Raw genomic sequence first — 24,714 nt, forward strand, 5'->3', positions numbered from 1 at the left:
ATCTGCCTAGTGTTAGGTACCCAGTAGTCTATAAAAAATAAATTCTTTTGGTAGATTTGTCTTGTATAGTAAGGTTTTCATCCTCACCCTTTTGATACTTTCTTACAGTGGGTTTTACTTTTCTTCAATAAATTTTTTTGTCAATCTTCAGTACATAAAAATTGTGCATATTTATGGACACCATTTCATTTTTTTTAAAGATTTATTTATTTATTTGAAAGATTTACACAGAGAAGGAGAGGCAGAGAGAGAGAGAGAGAGAATCATCCATCCACTGGTTCACTCCCCAGATGGCCACAACGGGTGGAGCTGTGCTGATCTGAAGCCAGGAGTCAGGAGCTTCTTCCTGGTCTTCCATGCAGGTGCAACATCCCATAGGGATGCCGGCACTCCAGGCGGTGGCTTACCCACTACGCCACAGCACCGGCCCCCATCCCGCTGTTTTGAAATGTGTGTGATCTTCATCTCTGGACACTGTACCATGCACGTGAACTCTAGAACTCATTTCTCTTACCACTGGTCAGCCTTTCCCTATATTCCTTCCTGCCTCTGGTTTCTTTTTCATCAATTATTAATTTTTGCTGTGTCTTATTAGCATTTACCTGAAACATCATTTCACAGTTTTCAGCTTCTCTTTGTCATTTTGTTGTATGCACTTGTATTGATGGCAGAGAACTGGATTTTTTAATCAAGAGTTAGAGGATAATGTGTTTCGTGGAATTGAGCTGTCTACTTTTGTTCAGAGTGAAAGGAGGTACACACAGCATGATGTTTGTGTGCTGCAGGGGTCATGGGCATAGGCAGAGCCACTCAGGTAAGACGAGTTCTCTGTGACCACTTACTTTGCCATTGAGTCTGGTCCTGGGACACAAACAACCACTGTGCAGTACATACAGTTCTCTGCTAAAGAGATTTCAACAGAGTGGATTTGGTTGTCCACAATTTCCACTGTTTCTTCAGATGCATTTTCACCCTGTGTCTTCAGGCCCTGGAACTGTCAGAACCTGTACTTGCTACCCTGCTCTTGAGCTGCTCACCCTCCTGAGGTCACTCGCTTGTGCTCTGTGGGTGCAGACCACAGTCTGAGTGTGTGGTTACAGGCATGGAACTTTCTGGCATGTCTGCAGACATTTAAATAAATTACACTTACTCGGTTAACTCAGTTTCTTTGGATGTTTGTTCTTTGTTGAATGTGTTGTTTGTCTCTGTAATGTGAGTTGGGTTCTCACACATACCCTCCCTGCCCCTTAGACTTCGGGATGGCCAGAGTGTTCCAGTGGAGGGAGGGTTCTGCCCTTTGCTCATCACCATGATGGCTGTTCTGCACACTCTTGGGGCCTTTCCTCTCCTTCCCTGATCTACCCTATGGGGAGTGGGTTGCTCCTGGGCCTGTCCAGTGGCCCTGGCTGGAGCCTCCCAGAACCTCTCAGGAAACAACAGGCTTTTTTCCTTTTTTTTTAAGAAACCTTTTATTAATGAATACGATTTTCATAGGTACAGCTTTAGGAATATAGTAGTTCTTCCCTCCATACCCGCCCTCCCACCCCAACTTCCAGCCCATCTCCTACTCCCTCTCCCATCCCATTCTTCATTACAATTCGTTTTTAAGTTTATATACAGAAGACCAACTCTATACTAAGTAAACATTAACAATTTGCACCCACACACACAGAGTATAAAATACTGTCTGAAAATAACAGGCTTTTCTTGCAGATATTTTCTGTCCGTTTTCCTTCAGGTCTTTTATCTTTACGGATCCCTCACCACCTGTTGTCTTTCCTTGGTGTGTGCATGCGTGTATCCCTGCAAGTGAACAGGTGTTTCCAGTGCAGGTGCAGCATGGTCTCCTCCTACCCCTTGGACCTGTTGGGACAGTCTTCCTCTTCTGGGTGACTTTCATGGTGGAGTAACTGAGTGGCTTGGGAACATAGTGTTTCAATACTAGGCTCAAGGGGCCTGGTGCCGTGGCTCACTTGGTTAATCCTCTGCCTGCAGCACCAGCATCCCATGTGGGCACCAGGTTCTAGTCCCGATTGCTCCTCTTCCAGTCCAGTTCTCTGCTGGCCCAGGAAGGCAGTGGAGGATGGCCCAAGTGCTTGGGCCCCTGCACCCGCATGGGAGACCAGGAGGAAGCACCTGGCTCCTGGCTTTGGATTGGCATAGCTCCGGCCGTAGCGGCCATTGGGGGGTGAACCCACGGAAGGAAGACCTTTCTCCCTGGCTGGCTGGCTTGCTTGCTTTCTTTCTTTCTTTCTTTCTTTCTTTCTTTCTTTCTTTCTTTCTTTCTTTCTTTTTTTGGACAGGCAGAGTAGACAGTGAGAGAGAGAGAGAGAAGCAGAGAGAAAGGTCTTCCTTTGCCATTGGTTCACACTCCAATGGCCGCTGAGGCCGGCGCACCACGCTGATCCAAAGGCGGGAGCCAGGTGCTTCTCCTGGTCTCCCATGGGGTGCATGGCCCAAGCACTTGGGCCATCCTCTACTGCTCTCCCGGGCCATAGCAGAGAGCTGGCCTGGAAGAGGGGCAACCGGGACAGAATCCGGCGCCCCGACTGGGACTAGAACCCGGTGTGCCAGCGCCGCTAGGTGGAGGATTAGCCTATTGAGCCGTGGCACCGGCCTTCTGGCTTTTTTCTCACTGTCTAATTCTGTCAAATAAATAAATTAAAAAAAAAAAAAAATACCAGGCTCACCTGCCAGGTAGCCTTCTTTATTTCACCGGGTGGGTTTCTCAGTCTTGTGAATACACTGAATGGAAGGGACTCATTTTCCTGAAAGAGTGGTTGTTTGGGGATCTTTTCAGGCGCTGAAAGAGAAGGCCGAGCTGCAGGCCCAGATGGCTGCCCTCAGCACCCGGCTGCAGGCACAGGTGGAGCACAGCCGCAGCAGCCAGCGGAAGCAGGACTCACTCAGCTCAGAAGTGGATACCTTGAAGCAATCCTGCTGGGATCTGGAGCGCGCCATGACTGATCTGCAGAACACTCTGGAAGCCAGAAACGCCAGCCTGGCGTCCTCGAACAGTGACTTGCAAGTGGCCGAGGAGCAATACCAGAGACTCATGGCCAAAGTTGAGGACATGCAGAAGAACATCCTCAGTAAGGACAACACAGGTGAGAGGCACAGGTGTCTGTTTCCTGTTGGCCCACACGTTGGGACGGTGGTGACTGCTGTGCCAGTGACTGGACAGTTGTGCTGGTTTGTAATTGACATACAGGTATCTGCTTTCTGCACGTTTTGTCTGAGCACTCCGTGAGGTAAATTAAGTCTTAGAGGAAGTTGACTTTGCATCCCTGACAGTCAGTAGCGATCGTTGCCACACACCCTGCCGTGGAAGTCCAGTGTTAGCTGGGCAGTAGAGCTGCCTACTTTGCCACAGAATCACTGATTATTTAAAAGATTTAGAAGCAAGCTGCTGTCTTTTCTGTGTTTTTTAAGTTTAATGGCGTGGTCTAGTCCGTTCCCTGTGAGGCTTGCCTAGAGAGTGGCCTCCATGTGGCTCCTTGCCTCTCCCTCTCCCCTGGCTGCCTGCTCTCCCTGAGGCACTCTTGGCCTCCTTGTCTCCCTGAGCCAGCCCCTGAGTCCACACTGTGGCATCCAGCAGGCATTGAGAGGACTCTGGTCGGCCTGTGTGGAACATGCTGTTGGACTAGCACTAGGAAGACAGCCTGAAGTGGGGTGGGAAGATTAAGGATCAAAGCCCCAAGGGGTATAGAATCGACCCAGCTCTGAAATCTCCCCAACTCAGCTTTCCTCTCCAGAGCTCCAGATGTAGGAGCCTTCGGAGGGCTGTGGTGCGGCCACCGTGGGGAAGGTCTCCATGACCTTGGGTCTCATGTGAGACCATGTTTCCGATCTGATGACCTGAAAGCCAGCAGTGATGAGCTGCTGGCAGAGCCTGTGTTCCAGAACTGGAGAGGAGAAAGAGCCGGCTGAGAAAGTTAATAGACTCTTGGTGCTATTAATTTTTCCATCTTTGAGTATTTTACAATATCCAGTCCCTTATGAAAATTTGTAAAATATAGAAAGTTCCAAACACCAGAGTAGTTTTGTAACTCTGGGGTTGCAAGGCTCACCTGCAGGGCAGCGGACAGCGACACTGACCTTGATTTCCATGGGGCTGCTCAGTGCTGGGCACAGCCGAGGGCCAGTGTCTGCTCTGTGCTGGAGTCGGAATGGAGCAGAGCAACGAGAGGGTGCTGCGGTCACCTCTGAGACGTCACTGTTCACCACAGAGCACTTGAGACGCGTTGGCCATGGCCTCTCAGACTCCTGTTCAGTCTTTTCTATTTAAAATTTCTGAAAAACATCTTTAGAATGGTAAATGTTTTCTTAAATATTGGGTGCAGTTTACATTTAAAACTATTTGACTGATTTTATCTGTACTGTTATTTGGGTTTCTGTGGCTTTGTCCTTTCTTTTTGACCTCCCACTTTCCCCTTCTTAATGCTGAGAGTTGATCATGTGCAAACCATGGTTTTATCCGTGTAGAGTTAACCAAGTGTGTTGTTGGCTGATGGACAGCAATAGCCACAGTGTCCACATCAATTTTATGGGTGCTCAGTTAATTCTCAGCATCAGAGATTGCACCCTGTGATTTTGCCTACTTTGATTTATTTGTAGATCCACAATCAGCACTCAAGGTGCTTCATGGGTAGAGTGGCAAAAAAATTGAGCTGATGCCCTGTTCCAGTGAGATTGGACAGGTGACACGCAGCTCAGACTGTGAACAGGTGTTCTTTTTGTGGTGTGTTTTTGTGTCTTTGGTAGTTTTGCTATTGAAAGTGGCTCACAACTCTGGTGTTCTCAAGAGCAGGAGGCAGGTCCTGTGTGTCAGAGGACACATTTGTTGGAGAAGCTTCATCCAGACATGCTGGCTGAGTTAGTGGCCAGCAGCAAACTGAGTGTTAATGAATAAACCATATCTATTAAATAAGGTGCCTTTGAACAGAACTGCACATAAATGAAGGTTATGTGTTTGTTAGTTGATGGAAATGGGACCAGAGGCTTCCAGGAACCTAGCTCCATGTTTCCCAGGAGCAGTGGTTCAGTACTCAGTGTTCACGGTGACTTCATGAAGTCTGACTGCTGAGAACCACCAGAAACTACTGTGCAGACTCTGACTTTGTGTCAGACGTCCTTACAGAGCTGTGACTCTCCCATTGATGGTTGTTGGTCTGAGCTGCCTGTGCTTGCTCACTTGCAGTGCATGACCTACGACAGCAGATGACGGCCCTGCAGAGCCAGCTCCAGCAAGTGCAGCTGGAACGCACAACCCTGACCAGCAAGCTCAAGGCGTCACAGGCTGAAATCTCATCTCTGCAAAATGTCCGGCAGTGGTACCAGCAACAGCTTGCCCTGGCTCAGGAGGCCCGGGTCAGGCTGCAGGGCGAGATGGCCCACATCCAGGTATGTGGCAAGGCCCAAACACAGACAGATGACCCCGTCTCTTCACATATCCATGTAGAACAATGCTTTTTTGCTAAATTCAAAAGACTTTTCTGTTTTTAGATATCACAGATGCTATTTTTTTAAAATCTGCTAACCATCCATGTACCCCATGCTGCCCTTTGTGGGAGCCTCTCTCCAAGGCCTTCAGGCACAGAGTCCCGTCCCTTCTGCTTAAGCATTTTTAATTCTGTGGAGGGGATGGTGTTTAATAGGTCCCATTCTTCTCTCAGGGGTGACTTGCTGCGTTGTTTGACCTTCATCCTCAGGCCCACATCTGCGTGGGCCTCAGGACTCTCCTGCTGCTCTCCCTGTTCTGGAGCTGACAGCCTGGAGCAAACGTTCTCTTTCAGCAGGGAATGGTCACCTCTCTGTGGCTGTTTGGACTCTGAGTAACACACAGTGACCAGATCTTTCCAGTGCGGACTCTTGTTCCTGACGACCTGTAGGAAACATTCTCCTTGCTGCCTTGTCCATTTTGTTAGTGGCTGCACAGACGAGATCAACTTCTGATGTTGCATGGGTGGGAGCTGTGTCATCTGTGTGTCTGGGACAGAAGGAGCGTGGTGTCTGTGCTGGTCCCTGTGCTGCAGCAGCCTCTTCGTGTGCTTTGGAGACACTTGGGAAGGATAGGCGAGTTGCTGCTGCAAATCTTATCCCCGAAGCACAGGGGAACAAGGATGCTAAAGAGCCCCTCAGTCACAGCTTTTTGAGAATTCAGCTGTGGGCCTTCCCAGATCAGACAACGTGGGTTTATTAAAACTCTTAGGCACAGGATGTAAAATATTAATTCCACCAGATGTTACCTTGCTTTTGTATCTGGAATTTACAAATATACAAAATAGTTATTTTCTTAAATTTATATTACATACTTTAAAAGTGAAAGGACCAAACAGGAAAGCATCTGTCCTACTTAAAATATACTTGGAAATAAATCATTACACAAATTACATGCTTTTTAAGCTAAGTGGAGTGCAGTTAGTTATATGGAGCATAAAATGTGTAAAAGAGGAAGCCAGACGTTGGATCCTGACATGAGTCAGAAGTATACTTGGGAGGGTAAGAGTAGAGGAAGAGTCAGTGAGTATCAGCTGGAGAACCACAGCTACTTTTTTTTCCAATACCTTAGGGAGCCAGATTCTACATTCGTTCATTATAGATTGTAGCATGTTTCCTATACCCAAATTTCAAAAGGAAGGAGCATACAAGGTAACGTTTATTTTTCACTTGTCTTGCAACAGTCCCGACCCTGACCCAAAGCCCACAGCTCTGTCACATGTGGGCATCTTGCCAGTCTGGGGACGTTCACTGGATCTAGAGGGTCAGCCACAGACCCATCTACCATCACACTTTTCAGTTCTTACTTTGTCCCAAGCAGACAGCTTCTGATCAGGGCTGTCTGTGACTATTTGTTGGGTGGGCCTGATGCATTTCTGCTAGACTTGGGTCAGTTCAGATAAGGTCTTCACCTGTGGGATTCAGAGGTACACCTTCATTGGGGGCTTGTGTGTGGACCCCTTCACAGATTGCAGTGCCGGGTGTGGCGATCACTGGTTTCAGGGCCATTAGCCGCCTTCTCCGATACTCATAGAACCCAGATCATCTGACCTGCAGTGGAGTACAAGGCCTGTGTGAGTGAGTCCTGGGCAGTAGCGAGGCAGGCAGGGTTGTCCCTGCCTTGGGCAGTGCTGAGAGGAGCAGCTAGTAGCTGTCGCTAGGCTAAGACCCTCACCCTGGTAGCCTGGGCATGGGCTGGTCTGCACCTCTGGCGTGAGATTGAGTAGGCTTTCACCTTGCGCATGCTTTCCTTGAAGGTCGGACAGATGACCCAGGCAGGCCTCCTGGAACACCTGAAACTTGAGAACGTATCCTTGTCCCACCGGCTGGCAGACACGCAGCACAGGTCCATCAAGGAGAAGGAGCGTGTGGCCGCCCAGCTGCAGAGCATTGAGGTGAGGGCTGCCACGGGGGAGGAGCTAATGATGTTTATCTGGCTTTGGGTCATGCTGCCTAAGTGGAAGAACTTACAAATATACTTTAGTCATAAATACGATATGTATAGATTAGACACGTATTCTGTGGGGATATAAAATTACGTGTTTTTGAGTATGTGTGATCATGTAACATTCATACACATTTTTATGTAATATTTTTATATACCTATATAGAAGGGCACTTCAAAAAGTTCATCGATGGGGCAGGTGTTTGGTGCAGCAATTACATGCTTCCTGTGATACTTGCATCCCATCTCTGAGTGCCTGGGTTTGAATTCTGGCTCTGCTTCCAATTCCAGCTTCCTGTTTATGGATGCATGCTCTGGGAGACAGCAGCGATGATACAAGTACTTGGGTCCTTGCCACTCACTTGGGAAACCTGGATTCAGTTTCTGGCTCCTGGCTTTGGCCTGGCCACCACAGACTGTTGCAGGCATTTGACGAGTGAGCCAGAGATAAGAGATTGCCTTGTCTGTCTCTTTGCCTTTTTTTTTTTTTTTAAGATTTATTTATTTTTTTATTTAGAGAAAGGGAGGGAGGGAGAGATCTTCCATCCACTGCTGGTTCAGATGGCCATGGTGGCCAGAGCTGGGATGATCCAGAGCCACGTGGGTCTCCCACGTGGATGCAGGGTCCCTAGTACTTGGGCCATCTTCTACTGTTTTCCTAGGTGCATTAGCAGGGAGCTGGATTGGAAGTGGAGCAGCCGGGACTTTAACTGGTGCTCATATGACATGCTGGTGCTGCTGGCTGCGGCTGCACCACAGCACTGGCCCCTCTTTGTCTTTTACGTAAATGAAAATTTTTAAAAAAAGAGAGAATTCACCCTCATTTGAATCAAAATTTATAAAAAGAAAAGTTGGTGGAATGATAAAATTTTTCATGTAAGTTTAGGGCTGGGCATTTAAGTGGTTAAGATGCCTGTGATCCATAACAGAGTGTGCCCAGGTTTTAGTCCAATTCCAACTTCCTGCTAATATGATCCTGGGAGACAGTGATGAAGGCTGAAGTCCTTGGGTCCCTGCCACACACGTGGAAAACCTTGATTAAGTTTCTGGCTCCTGGCTTTGACAGGAACCCAGCTCTTGTGAACGTTTGGGAAGTGAGCCATTGGATAACAGCTTAAGTGCTTTCTCTTTCCCCCTCTGCCCCTCTCTCCCTTTCCTCCTCCTCCTCCCTCTTTCTTCCTTTCCCTCTCTCCTTCTCTCCCTCCCTGTTCCTGCCACTCAAGTGAGTAAGTTAAAATTTAAATATTTTAAAATTAAGTTTGAATGCAAAAATTTTTTTAAAGGTTTATTTATTTGAGAGTCAGAGTTAAACACGCAGAAAGGGATAGACAGAGAGAGATCTTCTATCTGCTGCTTCACCACCCCCACCAGATGTCTGCAACTGCCAGAGCTGGGCCAGGCTAAAGTCAGGCGCCAGGCGCCAGGAGCCTCATCTGGTCTCCCACATCGGGAGCAGGGCCAAGCACTTACTTGGACCATCTTTAGCTGTTTTCCCAGGCCATTAACAGGCAGCTGGATCGGAAGCAGAGCAGCTGAGACTCGAATTGGCACCCGTGTGGAATGCTGAAGCCACAGGTGGCGGCTTTACACACTGTGCCACAGCTCTGACCCCTAGTACAGAGGTTTTGAAATCTATGCTTAACTTTTTCATAGGGGCCGGCACTGTGGCGTAGTGCGTAAAGCCACCGCCTGCAGTGCTGGCATCCCACATGGGCACCAGTTCGAGTCCTGGCTGCTCCACTTCCAATCCAGCTCTCTGCTGTGGCCTGGGAAAGCAGTAGAAGATGACCCAAGTCCTTGGGCCTCTGCACCCATGTAGGAAGACCCGCAGGAAGCTCTTGGCTCCTGGGTTTGGATTGACATCCACCCATTGCAGCTGTTTGGAGAGTGAACCAGTAGATGGAAGACCTCTCTTTATCTCTGCTTCTCCTTCTCTCTCTCTGTATAACTCCGACTTTCAAATAAATAAATGAATAAATAAATCTTTTAAAAATTTTTTTCTCAATATGCATCAACTTTTTGAAGGCCCCCATACATACTAGTATAAATATATATATCTTTTACTATAAAGTACTCATATATATTTTGTTTTTATACACTTCATCTAAAATATTACTTTTTGGGCCGGCACCATGGCTCAATAGGCTAATCCTCCGCCTAGCGGCGCTGGCACATCGGGTTCTAGTCCCAGTCAGGGCGCCGGATTCTGTCCCGGTTGCCCCTCTTCCAGGCCAGCTCTCTGCTGTGGCCAGGGAGTGCAGTGGAGGATGGCCCAAGTGCTTGGGCCCTGCACCCTATGGGAGACCAGGATAAGTACCTGGCTCCTGCCTTCGGATCAGTGCGGTGCGCCGGCCACAGCGCGGCGGCCATTGGAGGGTGAACCAATGGCAAAGGAAGACCTTTCTCTCTTTCTCTCTCACTATCCACTCTGCCTGTCAAAAAAAAAAAAAAATATATATATATATATATATATATATATTACTTTTTGAATGTGATACTTTAAATATTGTTCTGTGCAGTGTGCAGTGATAGCTACTTAAAGTTTTGGGATCCCACTCTTTGTGTCTCTTTGATATCTGTGGTGACCAGGAACTCCTATTCACTCAACCTTGCCTCCAGCCTCGATCTCTGGTCATTGGTTATTGCCAGTTGGGAATAGTGCTGGGCGCAAAGGGGACAGGGATGCACTAGTGACACCTGTTTCTGATCCACTGATAGGAAGTGTTTTCTGGTTGCTGTCTGACTTTTAGCTGCTGCGTGGAGTCTCTGTTAATGCTGCCAGCTTCCTCCACAGAGCATCTCAAACAGCAGCAAATGCAGGAGTTTCCACCCCAACTCAGAAACTTGTCGTCTTCTTTTTTATGTTTATTTTATTTATTTGAGAGATATAGACAAACTGACAGGGCGAGTTCTTCCATCCACTTCTTTACTCCCCAGATGCCTGCTACAGCCCAAGCTGGGCTAGGCCTAAGCCAGGAGCCCAGAACTGCAGGGATCCCAGTACTTGAACAATCATAGCTGCCTCCCAGCTGCACGTGAGCAGTAAGCTGGACTGGAAGTAGAGCAGAAGTCCAAAACCAGGTATTTGGATAGGAGATGAGGGTGTCCCAAGTGGTGTGTTAACACCTGTCCCCTGTGCTGTTCTTTAAGAAGTTGTAAGACCCTGGGTGATTTTTTAACTTCTCTGAGCTTCCTTTTTCTCTTTTTCTTTTCTTTTCTTTTTTTTTTTTTTTTTAAGATTTATTTATTTATTTGAAAGAGTTACACAGAGAGAGAAGGAGAGGCAGAGAGAGAGAGGTCTTCCATCCACTGGTTCACTCCCCAATTGGCTGCAATGGCTAGAGCTGTGCGAATCTGAAGCCAGGAGCTTCTTCCGAGTCTCCCATATGGATGCAGGGGTCCAAGCACTTGGGCCATCTTCTACTGCTTTCCAGGCCATAGCAGAGAGCTGGATCGGAAGTGGAGTTGCCAGTGCCCATATGAGATGCCAGCACTGAAGGCAGAGGCTTTTCCCACTATGCCATAGTGCTGGCCCCTCCTTTCTCTTATATAAAGCTGGGATAATAATGCCTACTTAATAACCTCACTGGAAAGAGAAAAGTGGTATAAAACATCCAAGCAAGGTGTAAGATGGTGTTGTGTGGGTGAGGATATTTGGGCCAGTTTTATCCCTAACCTTGGTGGTCACATGTTTGGTTTTTCATCCCCTTCTTACTCTGTCTCTGCCCCTTTTTCTGTAAGGATTTCAGAGGGCATCTGACTTGCATGATAGAAGAGAGTCATTCATGTCAGTCATAATGCTTCAAGGGCTCAGTGTAAGACAACTGAGAAAATAGTAGGTTGTAAATGAATGTTTTTCCCTGAGAAGTGTGTCCAGATGTTAGGCCTTAACCATGTGGTCAGCTGTCCAGGGATGCTGTGTTTGTCCCTGTGATTCCTTGGTTTCCTTTTGGTTTACTAAGTGGTATCAACTGGTAATTAGCAGCCAACAGGAGTGATGTGCCACCAGCCTGTCTCCATGAGAGGCCTCATTCACCATTTGACCTCAGTTCTTAAAACTGCAATGTCTTGTCTACTGTCCTGGGTTGGGACTGTGAGTCAGGAGAGAGGAGGACCAGGCCCCAGGTGGCCAGGAAGGATGCTCTGACTAGCCTGGCCTCTGCCTTGTGTCCCTCCAGCCTCAGCGCTCCTCATTTGCAATTCGCAGACAGAATGGTCATATATATCAGAGTCCTCTTGCTGGGGGTGGTAGGTTTTCCTGCTTTTTAAAAAACACTGTTTCCTGGCGCAGGCTGACATGTTGGATCAGGAGGCAGCCTTTGTGCAGATCCAGGAGGCGAAGACAATGGTGGAGGAGGATCTTCAGAGGAGGCTGGAAGAGTTTGAAGATGAACGGGAGCAGCTGCAGAAGGTGGCAGACACAGCGGCTTCCTTGGAGCAACAGTTGGACCAGGCGAGTGCCCACCACCACTTGGGAACAGATACCAGGCTCAGAGGCCTCTTGCAGACACCGGCCCAAGGCCGCCTGGTCTGAGTGTCCCAGAGCCACACACAGGAGGCTGTGGGATCGTCTTCTCACTTCAGGCCCCATCGGTTACCCCGTGTTGGGTTGCCCATGGGGTTTGCTTGGAGAGTCACCTTTTCAGACTCTGACTTACGCAGATTATGCGTGTTCACTCTCAGTATTCTCCTCCACCAGAAGTTTACAAAAGAGACTCCAGAGTGTCCACATTTAAAACATGAGTGGGGCTTTGGCAGTGCTGTGGCGCAGTGGGTTAAGCTGCTGCCTGCAATGCCAGCATCCCATGTGGTTGCCAGTTTAAGTCCCAACTGTTCCACTTCCAATCCAACATCTTGCTAATGTGCCTGGAAAGCAGCAGGCCATGGCTCAAGTCCTTGAGTTCCTGCCACCCTTGTGGGAAACCAGATGGAGTTCTGGCTCCTGGCTTCAGCCTGGCCCAGCCCTGGCTGTTGAAGCAATTTAGAGAGTGAACCAGTAGTAGATATTCTCTCCCTCTCTCTCCCCAAATCTCCCCCCCCCCCCAAATCTCCCGCCCAGCCTCTCTCTCCCCCTCCCTCCATTCCTACACACACACACCCACACCCACACACCCACCAATAGCTCTGACTTTCAAATAAATAAGTGATCTTTTTAAAGAAGAAGCAAAATAGGGAGGAGGAAGGTACAATTCTTGTAGTAGGGTCAGGGGCAGCCATATTGAATTTATCTACTTTTCCCAGGTGAAGTTGACTTTGCACCAGCGAGACCAGCAGCTGGAAGCTTTGCAACAAGAGCACCTTTCTGTGATGCAGCAACTCACCTCCACACAGGAGGCCCTGCAAGCCAGGGAGCAATCCTTTGGTGACCTGCAGACGCACTATGATGAGCTGCAGGCCAGGCTGGAGGAGCTGCAAGGAGAGGCCACCTCCAGGGAGGACACCATCCGCTTCCTACAAAATGAGAAGATTGTCTTGGAGGTAGCCCTGCAGGCGGCCAAGAGTGGCGTGGAGGAATTTGACCAGGGAGCAAAACGCTTAGAAGAAGGTACCGAAGAAACATCGGAAATTTTAGAGCAGTTAAGACAAGAACTAGCCATCAAGTCCAGCCAGGTAATGCTTTTTGCTGTCATCTTGCTACGAATAAGAACCACATGTACCAGAATCCATGCTGGCTTCTGGGCCTTTCTGTGGCTCTTTTCTCCTTGCAGGTAATCCATGGAGTAATGCTTTTAGGGCGGGGCTGAGGCTCACCCACGGAAGGGTGACAGCAGCCAGTGCTGCCGGTGGTCCTGCATGAGCCGCTGGGTGTGGAGAAGCCCAGAACAGGGGGCTGAGTTGTGTTCCAAGAAACACACTGATGGTATGGGGCTGGCTTTAGCGGAAGCTTCAAGAATTCGGCTTTTCCCTTTGTGCTGCCTTCATGTGGCACCCACTGAACACACTGGCAGAACAGTGCTGGTGTGAGACGTGGGCAGGGACGGACAGTTCCACCGCAGGCCCAGCTGGGCCCAGCCTGCCAATGGCACCCATGGGGTCATGGTGTTCTAAGCACAGCCTAGCAAGCAGGTCAGCTGGGGAAAAACTGAAGTGTTCATGCATGAGATGGTTTTGAGGTAGGCAAACACTAAAAAATACAGAGTCAAGGCCGGCGCCGTGGCTCAACAGGCTAATCCTCCGCCTTGCGGCGCCGGCACACCGGGTTCTAGTCCCGGTCGGGGCACCGATCCTGTCCCGGTTGCCCCTCTTCCAGGCCAGCTCTCTGCTGTGGCCAGGGAGTGCAGTGGAGGATAGCCCAAGTGTTTGGGCTCTGCACCCCATGGGAGACCAGGAGAAGCACCTGGCTCCTGCCATCGGAACAGCGCGGTGCGCCGGCCGCAGCGCGCTACCGCGGCGGCCATTGGAGGGTGAACCAACGGCAAAAGGAAGACCTTTCTCTCTCTCTCTCTCTCTCTCTCTCTCTCTCTCTCACTGTCCACTCTGCCTGTCAAAAATAAAAAAAAATAAAAAATAAAAAATACAGAGTCAAAACTGCTGAGGAAGATGTGGAGGAAGTAGGAAGTCAAAACTGCTGAGGAAAGATGTGGAGGAAGTAGGAAGTCAAAACTGCTGAGGAAAGATGTGGAGGAAGTAGGAAGTCAAAACTGCTGAGGAAAGATGTGGAGGAAGTAGGATTTGTATCCAGGGGTGATTTTGTTCTTCAGTCCCACTCCTGAGGATCAAGGCCAAGAGGAAGTCCCTCATCTGATTTGCCTTTGGGACAGTGAAATGAAAGGAAGCTGCCTTTCCTTAGAAATGTTGACCTGTTCTGTGTGAGCTCCTGGGGCCTCGTGCTAAGCCCTGCCACAGTTGCTGCATTGTGCTTACAGCAGTTGGGGAGTTAATTCAGAGAAGTGTCACACTCATTTTGATAAATTGAATTTGATTTCACTGTCAACTCAGTAAGAGGAGCATCAGCTTACACGTGGAAAAGGCTGAAATAATTTTACCTCCACTGTTACTTACAGAGTTGCTTATAGCTACTGCTTGGATTAAGATCATTTCCCTAAAACCAAATAGAGATTAGTGGTGGTCATGCTCCTGTCCCACTGGGAAACCCCCAGCTCTGGAGTCCATTTCCAGACTTGGGAGCTGGCATTGGCCTGAGTGACAGAGCTGGCCTCCCTTCCCCTGGGCTCTTCAGCACATGCACATGTCCTGAGGTACCTCTGGAATGGCGTTCTTCACACAGCTCCCCTCTGTCTGCTTCTGATTCTTCCCCACTGTGGAGCCTGTAGGGCCAGGAGTGGGTGCTGCACAATGAACAAACCAGTGCTCTGATCCTTCCCACGACTCCTGAAGCTTAGAACTACGCCTGAAGAGGGAAAATGGCTCATTCCTAAATTGACCCAGTGACAACCAGGATGTGTGTGCAGTGTGCTCTGGTCTTAGAAAGAATTGTAGGAGGAGCCCCAGGCAAGCTCTTCCCTGTTTGCAGAGATAGTGGCTCCAGATGAGTGTTTGGAGCACAGCATGGTGAATGTGGTTCCACAGCCTCCAGAACCCCTCTTCTGTAACGTAGCCTGGGTGTGACATCTTCGTCATGTGACCAGTGCTTCCACACTGAGTGCTGTGAGAGCTCTCGTGGTGTGTTTAGTACCTGGCTTCTTAGAAAGCATTTCTATCTGAACTGCCGGAGTTTCACATGTGCCTGTGTTCTCAAATGCAGGTGACTCAGTGGGTGGGGTAGAGCCTGAGACCCTGCATTTCTCACAGGCTTCTGAGTGGTCTGTGACAGGATCTGAGTGGCAAGAGTGCAGAGCTCAGGGACCGGATAATGTAATATGCAGACACAGCCTCCATCTGGCTCTGTACTCAGCCCTGCTGACTCACTTGGGTGTGGTCTGTGCCTGTTTGTGCTGCAGGGGCAGAGTTGAAAACGGTGAAAAATGTTGGCCTGTGTAGCTGAAGGCGTTTCCCATGTGGCCTTTTCCACGAAAGGCCTACCAGCCCCTGGCCTCAAGCTGGCCCTCACTTGTCCTTTCCCTTGTCTCCCTGCCCTGCCTCTTCTCTGTGCTCTTCAGCATCAGGAGGGAGAGCGCAGGAGCCATGGCTGTCTGAGGGACTCCAGGGGCCATGGGCACATTCCAGTCTGTGCCTTGACTGTGGACTGGTTCTTAGGAAAAGCCCAAGGGCACAGGTCCTCCACAGCCATCAGGGTGACTTCTGTGTCCCCACAGGTGGAGCACCTTCAGCAAGAGACTACCGCTGTGAAAAAGCAGATGCAGAAAATAAAAGAGCAGTTTCTTCAGCAAAAGGTAAATGTGTGGTTGGTTTTCTTCATGCAAAATCAGTGCAGGAACACAGTCCTGTGTAGGCTGATAGCTTCCACAGGAGGAAATGCGTACCAGAGCAGGTAACAGCTACATTTACTCCTTGATTGATTTAAAGGCACTTCCTTAAGATTCTCCCCGTGCCCGATTTTAATCTCTCTGAAGTCAGGGTGCAATTTCAAGCAAGGTGCCAACCACAGACGTGTGTGGTGCCCATCACTGCAGCAACTGTCAGGACACCCACTATTGTCACTTCACAAAGAACAGTGAGTGTGGTACATCTTTGTTAATATGCAGGTTGAGTTTGCTGTTTAAAATGTCTTTGGAAAACTTCCACCATGATCCAGACTGAAACAGACTATTGTGTATATGCAGAAAGCACTTGTCAGGGAATCCAGTGTCTGGAGGAGTGACTGGGCTACACGTCTCTGCAAGGCCTCAGGCCCCTGAGCCAGCACGAGAAAGGGGTTCTTTTTAGTACAGAGATGCAAGGCGACAGGGGCTTCTCGATGTCAGAGGCCAAGCACTGCCACCAAAGGGGGAGGAAATTGCTTCCTCAGAACAGATCAGACATTTGGGAAGTAGACAGGCCACTCCACATGTCTGTTTGGGCGCAGCGCCTCATCTGGCCTGTTCAGTAGTGGTATCTCTCAGTTGACGATGTGTCAGATAGGTGAAACATGTTGTCTTTACCTGCATGAGTTGTCACACATTCTTGTTTAAGCCATGCTGATCCCTGGGCAGAACCAGACTTGGACCCAGACTTGAAGTTTCTGTCTTTCCCGGCAGGTGATGGTGGAGGCCTACCGGAGGGATTCTTCTTCCAAAGACCAGCTCATAAATGAGCTGAAGAACACCAGGAAGAGGCTGGACTCAGAGATGCAGGAGCTGAGGCGAGACTTAATTAAAGTGCATGGGGAGAAAAAGGCCGTGGAGGTGGAGCAGTCACGTTTGCAGAAGGAGGTGTCCCAGGTCCACCAGCAGATGGCAGATCTTGAGGGGCAGCTGCAGTCAGTACAGAAGGAGCGAGACACATTGGAGACACAGCTGCAGGTGTGTGGAGGGGGCAGTGGGTTCTGTGGAACTGTGAAGGTTCAGCCAATTGTGCTTGAGGCTGTGTCCAGGGTGGGACACAGTGGGGAGACACTTTTAAAGAACAGTCTAGGCCGGCGCCGCGGCTCACTAGGCTAATCCTCCGCCTTGCGGCGCCGGCACACCGGGTTCTAGTCCCGGTTGGGGCACCGATCCTGTCCCGGTTGCCCCTCTTCCAGGCCAGCTCTCTGCTGTGGCCAGGGAGTGCAGTGGAGGATGGCCCAAGTGCTAGGGCCCTGCACCCCATGGGAGACCAGGAGAAGCACCTGGCTCCTGCCATCGGATCAGCGCGGTGCGCCGGCCGCAGCGCACTACCGCAGCGGCCATTGGAGGGTGAACCAACGGCAAAAGGAAGACCTTTCTCTCTGTCTCTCTCTCACTGTCCACTCTGCCTGTCAAAAAAAAAAAAAAAAAGTCTAGGAGGCCAGCACCGTGGCTCACTAGGTAATCTTCCGCCTGCGGTGCTGGCACACCGGGTTCTAGTCCTGGTCAGGGCGCCGGATTCTGTCCCGGTTGCCCCTCTTCCAGGCCAGCTCTCTGCTATGGCCCGGGAGTGCAGTGGAGGATGGCCCAAGTCCTTGGGCCCTACACCTGCATGGGAGACCAGGAGAAGCACCTGGCGCCTGGCTTCGGATCAGCGCAATGCGCTGGCCGCAGTGTGCTGGCTGCAGCAGCCATTGGAGGGTGAACCAACGGCAAAAGGAAGACCTTTCTCTCTGTCTCTCACTATCCATTCTGCCTGTCCAAAAAACAACAAACAAACAAAAACCAGAAAAACAAAAAACATCTAGGAGAAGGCCCTCCTGGAACTCAGGCCATACTGTCCAGGGCTGTCATGTGCAAATAAGGAAATGCTATGCCAACACAGCATTTGAGTGATAGCCTCATGAAGTCAGTGCCATGCAGAGAGCCAGGGGAGACCCTGGGCAGAGACCCCTAGTCAGATGAGTTTGCAGGGGCTGAGGGGTGCACAGAGCTGGTCGTGCTCCCTGTAGAATCAAAATTCTGTGGCTGAGCTTTCTCCTGAGCAGTAGTGGCTGGTAAGGGTTTTGTTTTTTTAAGGTTTGTTTATTTATTTGAAAGGCAGAGCAAAAGAGAGAGGGGGTAGACAGGCAGATTTCTCCCACCCAACTGTTTCACTCCACAAGTGATTGCAACGGCCAGGGATGGGCCAGGCTGAAGCCAGGAGCTACAAACTCCATCCTGATCTACCCCATGGGTGGCAGGAGCCCAAGAACCTAGGTCATCATCCACTGCCTTCCCAAGTATATGAGCAGGAAGCTCGATTGGAAACAGAGCTGCTGGTCCTTGAACCAGTTCTCCAGTATGGGATGCCAGCATTGCAAATAGCAGCTTAACCTAATGTACCACAACACCAGTCCCTGGTGAGAGCTTTGATCTGTGTTCAAGAGGGTAACTGGGAGCAGGAAGGTGAGCAGTGCAGGATGGTAGATTTGTACCCAGGTGTTTGAGCTAGAGCTCCACTTTGCATATGGCATGTTAGGAGCCCCGCGAGAGGGCTAGGCCATGATCAGGTCCTCAGGAGGAGCCAGGCTGTGGCAAAGGCCCGTTGAGTAGGTGGTGTTGAAGCTGTGAGGGTGGTGCTTGGTGTCAGGGAGTATGGGTGTGGAAAGTGAGACGTGGCTGGATGTGGAGAGTTCCTGAGGGAGAACAGGCAGCCCTAGGAGGCTGAGGACTAAGCTGTGGCGGATGGGGCTGCCCCAGTTTTGGGGGACGGGGATATGTACAAGACTGTCATTGGGGCTAGTGTTGTGGTGTAGAGGGTTAAGCTGCTGCCTGTGATGCTGGCATCCCATGTGAGCGCTGGTTCAAGTTGTGGCTGCTTCACATCTGATCCAGTTCCCTGCAAATGTGCCTGGGAAAGCAGTGGAGAACGGCCCAAGCGTCAGGGCCCCTGCCACCCACGTTGGAGACCTTGATGGAGTTCTGGGCTCCCAGCTTTAGCTGGAACAGCCCCAGCTGATGTGGGCATTTGGAGAGTGAACCGGTGGATCTCTCTCTTTCTCTGTAACTCTGCCTTTGAAAAAAAAAGAAAGGAGCCCTGTCCTTCCCTTGCAGCCCTTTCTTGCTGTGATGATGTCACTGCACCACACAGAAGGGAGGAGCGAGGCTAGGGTGTGAGGTGGTGGGAGGCAGAGAGGCCCTACAGACAGCTGACAGGGAGGGTCTCGCTGGGGCCCCCAGGTGAGTCAGCAGGGAGAACACAGCAGTGAGAAATTTTTGACCTCTGTAAATTATTTTTATAACGAGACAAACATCTCTGTCGAGTTACCTCAGAGTCTGCAAGGCAGCCCTTGGTCGCCACTTGCAGTTCTGACAGCCCTCTCTCCACTTGAAGTCTCTGCAGCTGGACAGTGAGCACATGGTGGCGCTTTCCCAGGCCAATGAGGCACTGCAGAAGCAGGTGGAAGAGCTGCAGCAAGAAGCCCAGAAGTAAGTCTGCACGAGGCTGTGCTGCCCGGACACGCTCAGCAGGAAGTGACAGGGGCCCCTCTTGAAGGCAGCCTGGAGTGTTGTGGTCCCACATAGAAAGGCCCGGCATGATTTGGCAGGTGCTTGTCCTGAAGGTAATCCCAGAGTTTACGAGTTGATTTGCTAAGGCATCCTTTAACCAAAGCTACCCTTTTGCTTTATTTTCATTTGACTTTTTGTGCCGTACACTTGTGGCACCTTCCTCCCCACTCCTGGTTCCCTCACCAGGGACACTTTGGTATTCACCCTTCACACCCTCATGTCTGTGTAGACATAAGCACACAGGCCTCATGTGCACTCACCTTTGCATACAGGCGTGCACGGGCACATGAGATAGCCTTCTACCCCAGTGGCACATCCTTTGCCACTCTGCTTTTGTTGGCCAGTGACTCACCTGTGAATGTGATTGTTAGGGTTGTTGCTGGCAGTCAGGAGAAATGCCAGAAACATTTCTCTGCCTTCCCAAGGTCTGATGGTGGTGGTGGTGGTGGTAGTAGAAATGGCTAAGGTTCAGAGCTCTTGCCACTTGCCTGGCTCAGCAGGGACACCTGCTAGGGTCATCCGTCCACCTTGCAGCAGCCCAGCAGGACCAGCACATGCCGACCCACACTTCCCAAGGGGCAGTCAGCATTGGGTCAGGGGATGGGATGTTGCGCCGAGGCTGTCTCTCCTGGGTCTGGAGTGTGAGTCACTAAACTGAAACCTGTCGCACATGTTGCACACCAGGCAGCGGGGGCAGTGCAGCACTGGTTAGTTCAGCTCCTTCTTATCTCCTCACGTAACCCCAGGGCCATCACAGAACAGAAGCAGAAGATGAAGCGACTGGGCTCAGACCTGACCAGTGCTCAGAAGGAGATGAAGACGAAGCGCAAGGCCTACGAGAACGCCGTGGGCATCCTTAGTCGCCGCCTGCAGGAGGCGCTCACTGCCAAGGAGGCCGCAGACGCAGAGCTGAACCAGCTCAGAGCCCAGAGCGCCAGCGGTGGCAGCGATTCCGCCCTACATGTAGGTAAACACATATCTGTCTCCGTCAGAGGCAGGAGACTGTGCCTGTCGGGGAAGGCTGTCTTATGGGCAGTTTCTCCCTTGGAAACCCTCTGAAAGCATTTATAAAATAGATGGGAGAAACTGTGTTTAGGTGGCATTCCTGTGACAGGGCTTGGTATCCGTGTGTGCCGGGGACCTGTGATGATTTGTGTGTGGTTTCTCACTCAGTCCTCCCGTGTCCTGTCCCATCTCTGCTCTCACCTTATCTTCTCAAGGAATGTGCTTGTTTTGGAGACATGTGTTCGCTGGCTGAGGGAGCAGAGATGGGACCTGCCCCTGGTCTTCTGGCGCCTTCCCCAGGGTCTCAGGAGGCAGAGCTCGAGTGGAGCAGTGCTTAGAGCAAGCCCACTGAGGTGCTGGGGTGAGGGTATGCGACTGGTCAGGCCAGTGCTGAGTGGAGTGCAGAACTTCTGCAGGAGGTGACGTTTGAGATAGTCTACAACAGATGGGGGGCGGCTTAGGTAGAGGGGCTCTCTGGAAGGCCTGCGTGGCTGGAGAGGGCACGGGGTGGAGGCAGGGAGGAAGGAGTTCGTACGTGGTCTTGTGTGTGATGGAATATGGACAACCACCTGGGAATGGGCTCTGCTCGTGCTTCTGTCCATGGAGATACTGGGTCAGGAGGGTGAGTTCAGAAGACACTGCTGCTGTCTTGGAGAGGTGTTGAGCACAGTGTGAAGACAGCAGGACAGGAAACAGCCACCACGAGGTAGCAGCTCTGAGGAGGGCTGAGGGTGTGTGGGTTGAGGGATGGGCTGTAGAAGGCTCTGATGGGATGGTTTGGGAGGGATCCAGAGTCAAGGTCGGTGTGGGACACACGAGGGCTGAAGTGGCTGCAAATGCCCAGATTCGGGAAGAGAAATGGCTTAGAACGGGACCGATGAGGCTAGACTCAGAATTGGGAGGGGCTGCTCTTCTTGCTCTGTGCACTGTGACACAGAGCAGAGCCTTTTGCTTCCAAATTATTTGTCAGGATAAACAGGAGTCCCAAGGAGGGTGACCCAGGGGACTGAGGCAGGAATCGGTGCTGGCCACAGAGTGCCTTGTCCCTGTGGCCAGCCTCCCTGGCTGTAGTGAGTAGAAGGAGACTGTATCATTTCGTTGTATTTTCTTGTCAAGTTAAGTTCTCCCCTGCTGAATTTACATAACTGTTGAGAGGGAAGTGCTCCATTGCCATCCTTCCTCCTCTGCTGATGTTTATCCTTTGGGCCTTGTGGTAAGGGCGACAGGTGTCAAATGCTCGGTGGAACCTGCCTTGCCCTGCCCAGCTGTGGAACTGTGGGAGTACATGGCTGAGACCTACATCTGGGGTGTCTGTGGCATCCATATGAGAGATGGTGGCCTAGGCAAGTGGCTCACCTTTATGATCTCCAGTAAAATAGGCTGAAATGATGTCATATAATAGAGATGATTAAGGTTGTGGACCCCTGGCCTGTTCTTGGAGCAGGGCCTGGCACTGTAATGGAAGCATATGTTTGCATGGTGTGAGCACACGTGTGCATGTGTGGTGTTTATTGTGCTGGAGGCTGCTGGTTTGCCATATGCAGTAATTGATAATCTTCACCTACAGGTCAGATTTTTCTGTGTTTCCAAAGCGTTTAACTGAAAAGCCTGTCTTCTTTATTTTTTTGTCTGTCCTCACGTCACTCTGCAGCAGTGTGTCTTGAGGTACTTGAGATCCTTCAAGAAGGGAACATGCTATAAGAATGGCTTCATGCCTGTCGGTGCCAAGGGAGGCAAGGGGGGAGGAACAGGGACCAAATGCCCTGTGCATCCTGGCTGTAGGAAAGGATCCGAGCCCTGGAGGTGGAGCTGCAGAGTATGGGCCGCAGCAAGCTGCTGCTGGAGAAGGAGCTGCAGGAGGTGATCGCCACAACCAGCCAGGAGCTGGAGGAGTCCCGGGAGAAGGCGCTGGAGCTGGAAGACGAGGTAATGCTGCGTGGCCGCCACAGTGCTGGAGCCCGCGGAGGCCTGTGTCCTGCCTGGTGCCTGGTCAGCTCTGGCGCATCAGGCTCTGGTCCCTGCACACGAGTGAGGATGATTCGGCCTCCCCAGTGGAATGGCCATTGGCATTTATAATGGAGACTCTTCTCCCCATCAGATTGCTTTGGTTGTTAAGTGAGAATCCCAACTCAGACCTTTCTAAGAGCTTACAGCTCGCAGGTTCAGAGACAGTGTAGTTCCTGCTTCAGGTGGGCCCAGCTGCAGCCCATTGCCGTCCTGCCCAACCCCTCCATCAGGGTCCCAGTGGGGCTGTCACCCTGACAAGGGCTGTATACTTCACTTACCCATCTCTGTCCCATCCTGAAACGCATGTTGCTCAATTTCCTGTCCATCTTGCTCGGCCTGGCCTGGCTTGGCCCATGGCTCAGTCCCTGGGCAGACTTCTCCAGAAACAGTTGGCTCCAAGAGAAGGTGAGGCTGTGGGCCAGGAAAGGGAGGGGGCTTGGGAAACAACCACCCTGGCCTCTGCAGCCTTTTGGGTCAGAAAGCAAGGGCAGTTTGTGTATTAGCATTAATCATTTCTTGTGGAAAACTGGATAAATCCTTTAAGCGGAACTGTAACTTCACAGTAACTTTGCTATGTTTCAGCTTCAAGAATCCAGAGGCTTTAGGAGGAAGATAAAGCGCCTTGAGGAGTCCAATAAGAAGTTGGCTCTTGAGTTAGAGCATGAGAGAGGGAAGCTCACAGGCCTCGGACAGTCCAACGCAGCACTGCGGGAACACAACAGCATCTTAGAGACAGCCTTAGCCAAGAGGGAGGCAGACCTAGTCCAGCTGAATCTTCAGGTATTCAACTCCTTGACCAGAAGGGAATGAAAGTGAGTGTGCGCCAGGTAGCATCCAAATGTCTTACCTGTGCGTGGTCGTCTGTACTGAGTCATAATGACTACCTGCAAGGAAAGGAGAATATCCTCATCTTTGGAATTTTAAGAAGAAAGCGGGATTTTCTTAAAACTTTTATTTATTTGAAAGGCAGAGGTGGGAAAGAAAGAAAAAGTTCTTCTATCTGTTGGTTCACGCCCCAGATCCACATGACAGCCAGGACTGCGTCAGGACAAAACCAAGAGCCCAGAACTCCAACCTCGTTTCCTACATGGGTGACAGTGACCCAAGTACTTGAACCATCATGTGCTGCCTCCCAGTGTGGGCATTAGCAGGAAGCTGGACAGGGCAGTGAATCTGCGACTTGGATCCAGGCACTCTAATAAAGTATGCGGGCATCCCAAGTGGTATCTTAACTGCTGTGCCACACACGCCCCTGTGTTCCTGACCTCGAGATGAAGGAACAGGCTGAGAGAATCTAGTTAATTTGCAAGCCTGGATCGCCAGGCTGGGAGGACTAGAGTGGGAAACTTGTTCTTAGAAATGGAGTCATTGCCTCAGTTCCTTCCTTCCCACTGGGTGAGAGTACTCTTGGTGGTGTAGGTGGGGTAATCTTACAGTTCTAAACAATGACGTGCAGCGAGGCCCACCTGAACTCCTCACTGGGATCTGCATATTGGCCGGGGTCTTGTTGTCGACCTGTTTTGGCTTCTCAGCCTTATCATGAACATTTCCTGGAGATGCAGGAGTAGGCTGGGCGTTACAAGGACGTGTTCAGAAGGGCAGCCAAGGGCCAAACTGAGCACCCAGCCCCCAGTTCCCCAGTCAGTAGGGAGCTGCATGACTGAGGTGATACCCTAATTCCCACCAGCCCTTCTTTCTACACCTACCTTACCTGAAGGTGTTTCTGATTATAACCCTTAATTTAATTGCACATTTTGGGTGACCAGCCATATTCTTTCTTTTTTTTCTTTTTAAGATTTCTTTGTTTGTTTGGAAGAGGGAGTGACAGAGATTTTTCATCTGTTGGTTCAGTCCCCAGATGGCTGCAACAGCCAGTGCTGAGCCAGACCAAAACCAGGAACCAGGAGCTCTTCTAGGTCTCCCACATGGGTATCAGGGGCCCAAGCACTTGGGTCATCTTCCACTGCTTTTCTCAGGCTATTAACAGAGAGCTGATCGGAAATAGAACAGCTAGGACACAAACTGGCCCCCATATGGGATGCTGGCATTACAGGTGGCGGCTTGACCTGCTACCCCAGGATGCTAGCCGCATCACCCAGCCATATTCTTTTTTTTTTTTTAAAGGCAGAGCCAGACAGTGAGAGAGAGGGAGAAAGGTCTTCCTCGGCTGGTTCACTCCCCAAATGGCCGCTACAGCCAGAGCTACGCCGATCCGAAGCCAGGAGCCAGGTGCTTCTCCTGGTCCCATGCAGGTGCAGGGCACAAGGACTTGGGCCATCCTCCACTGCCCTCCCGGGCCATAGCAGAGAGCAGGACTGGAAG

General features: G+C 50.6%; 1 protein-coding gene across 8 annotated transcripts in view; it reads left to right on the forward strand.

The window, feature by feature from the left end:
* Positions 1 to 24,714, forward strand: part of GOLGA3 (golgin A3) — a 50,589-nt gene that overhangs the window by 17,558 nt on the left and 8,317 nt on the right. For all 8 annotated transcript variants that reach the window (XM_062182239.1, XM_062182235.1, XM_062182238.1 and 5 more), the window contains 11 exons: positions 2,801 to 3,107; positions 5,201 to 5,403; positions 7,257 to 7,394; positions 11,736 to 11,897; positions 12,686 to 13,054; positions 15,661 to 15,738; positions 16,543 to 16,806; positions 19,205 to 19,299; positions 20,127 to 20,343; positions 22,168 to 22,311; positions 22,975 to 23,172. In XM_062182239.1, the coding sequence (XP_062038223.1) occupies positions 2,801 to 3,107; positions 5,201 to 5,403; positions 7,257 to 7,394; positions 11,736 to 11,897; positions 12,686 to 13,054; positions 15,661 to 15,738; positions 16,543 to 16,806; positions 19,205 to 19,299; positions 20,127 to 20,343; positions 22,168 to 22,311; positions 22,975 to 23,172 (2,175 nt within the window). The remainder of the gene's footprint in view (positions 1 to 2,800; positions 3,108 to 5,200; positions 5,404 to 7,256; positions 7,395 to 11,735; positions 11,898 to 12,685; positions 13,055 to 15,660; positions 15,739 to 16,542; positions 16,807 to 19,204; positions 19,300 to 20,126; positions 20,344 to 22,167; positions 22,312 to 22,974; positions 23,173 to 24,714) is intronic.

Source organism: Lepus europaeus, chromosome 23, assembly GCF_033115175.1.
Source record: "Lepus europaeus isolate LE1 chromosome 23, mLepTim1.pri, whole genome shotgun sequence".
Lineage (NCBI taxonomy): Eukaryota > Metazoa > Chordata > Mammalia > Lagomorpha > Leporidae > Lepus > Lepus europaeus.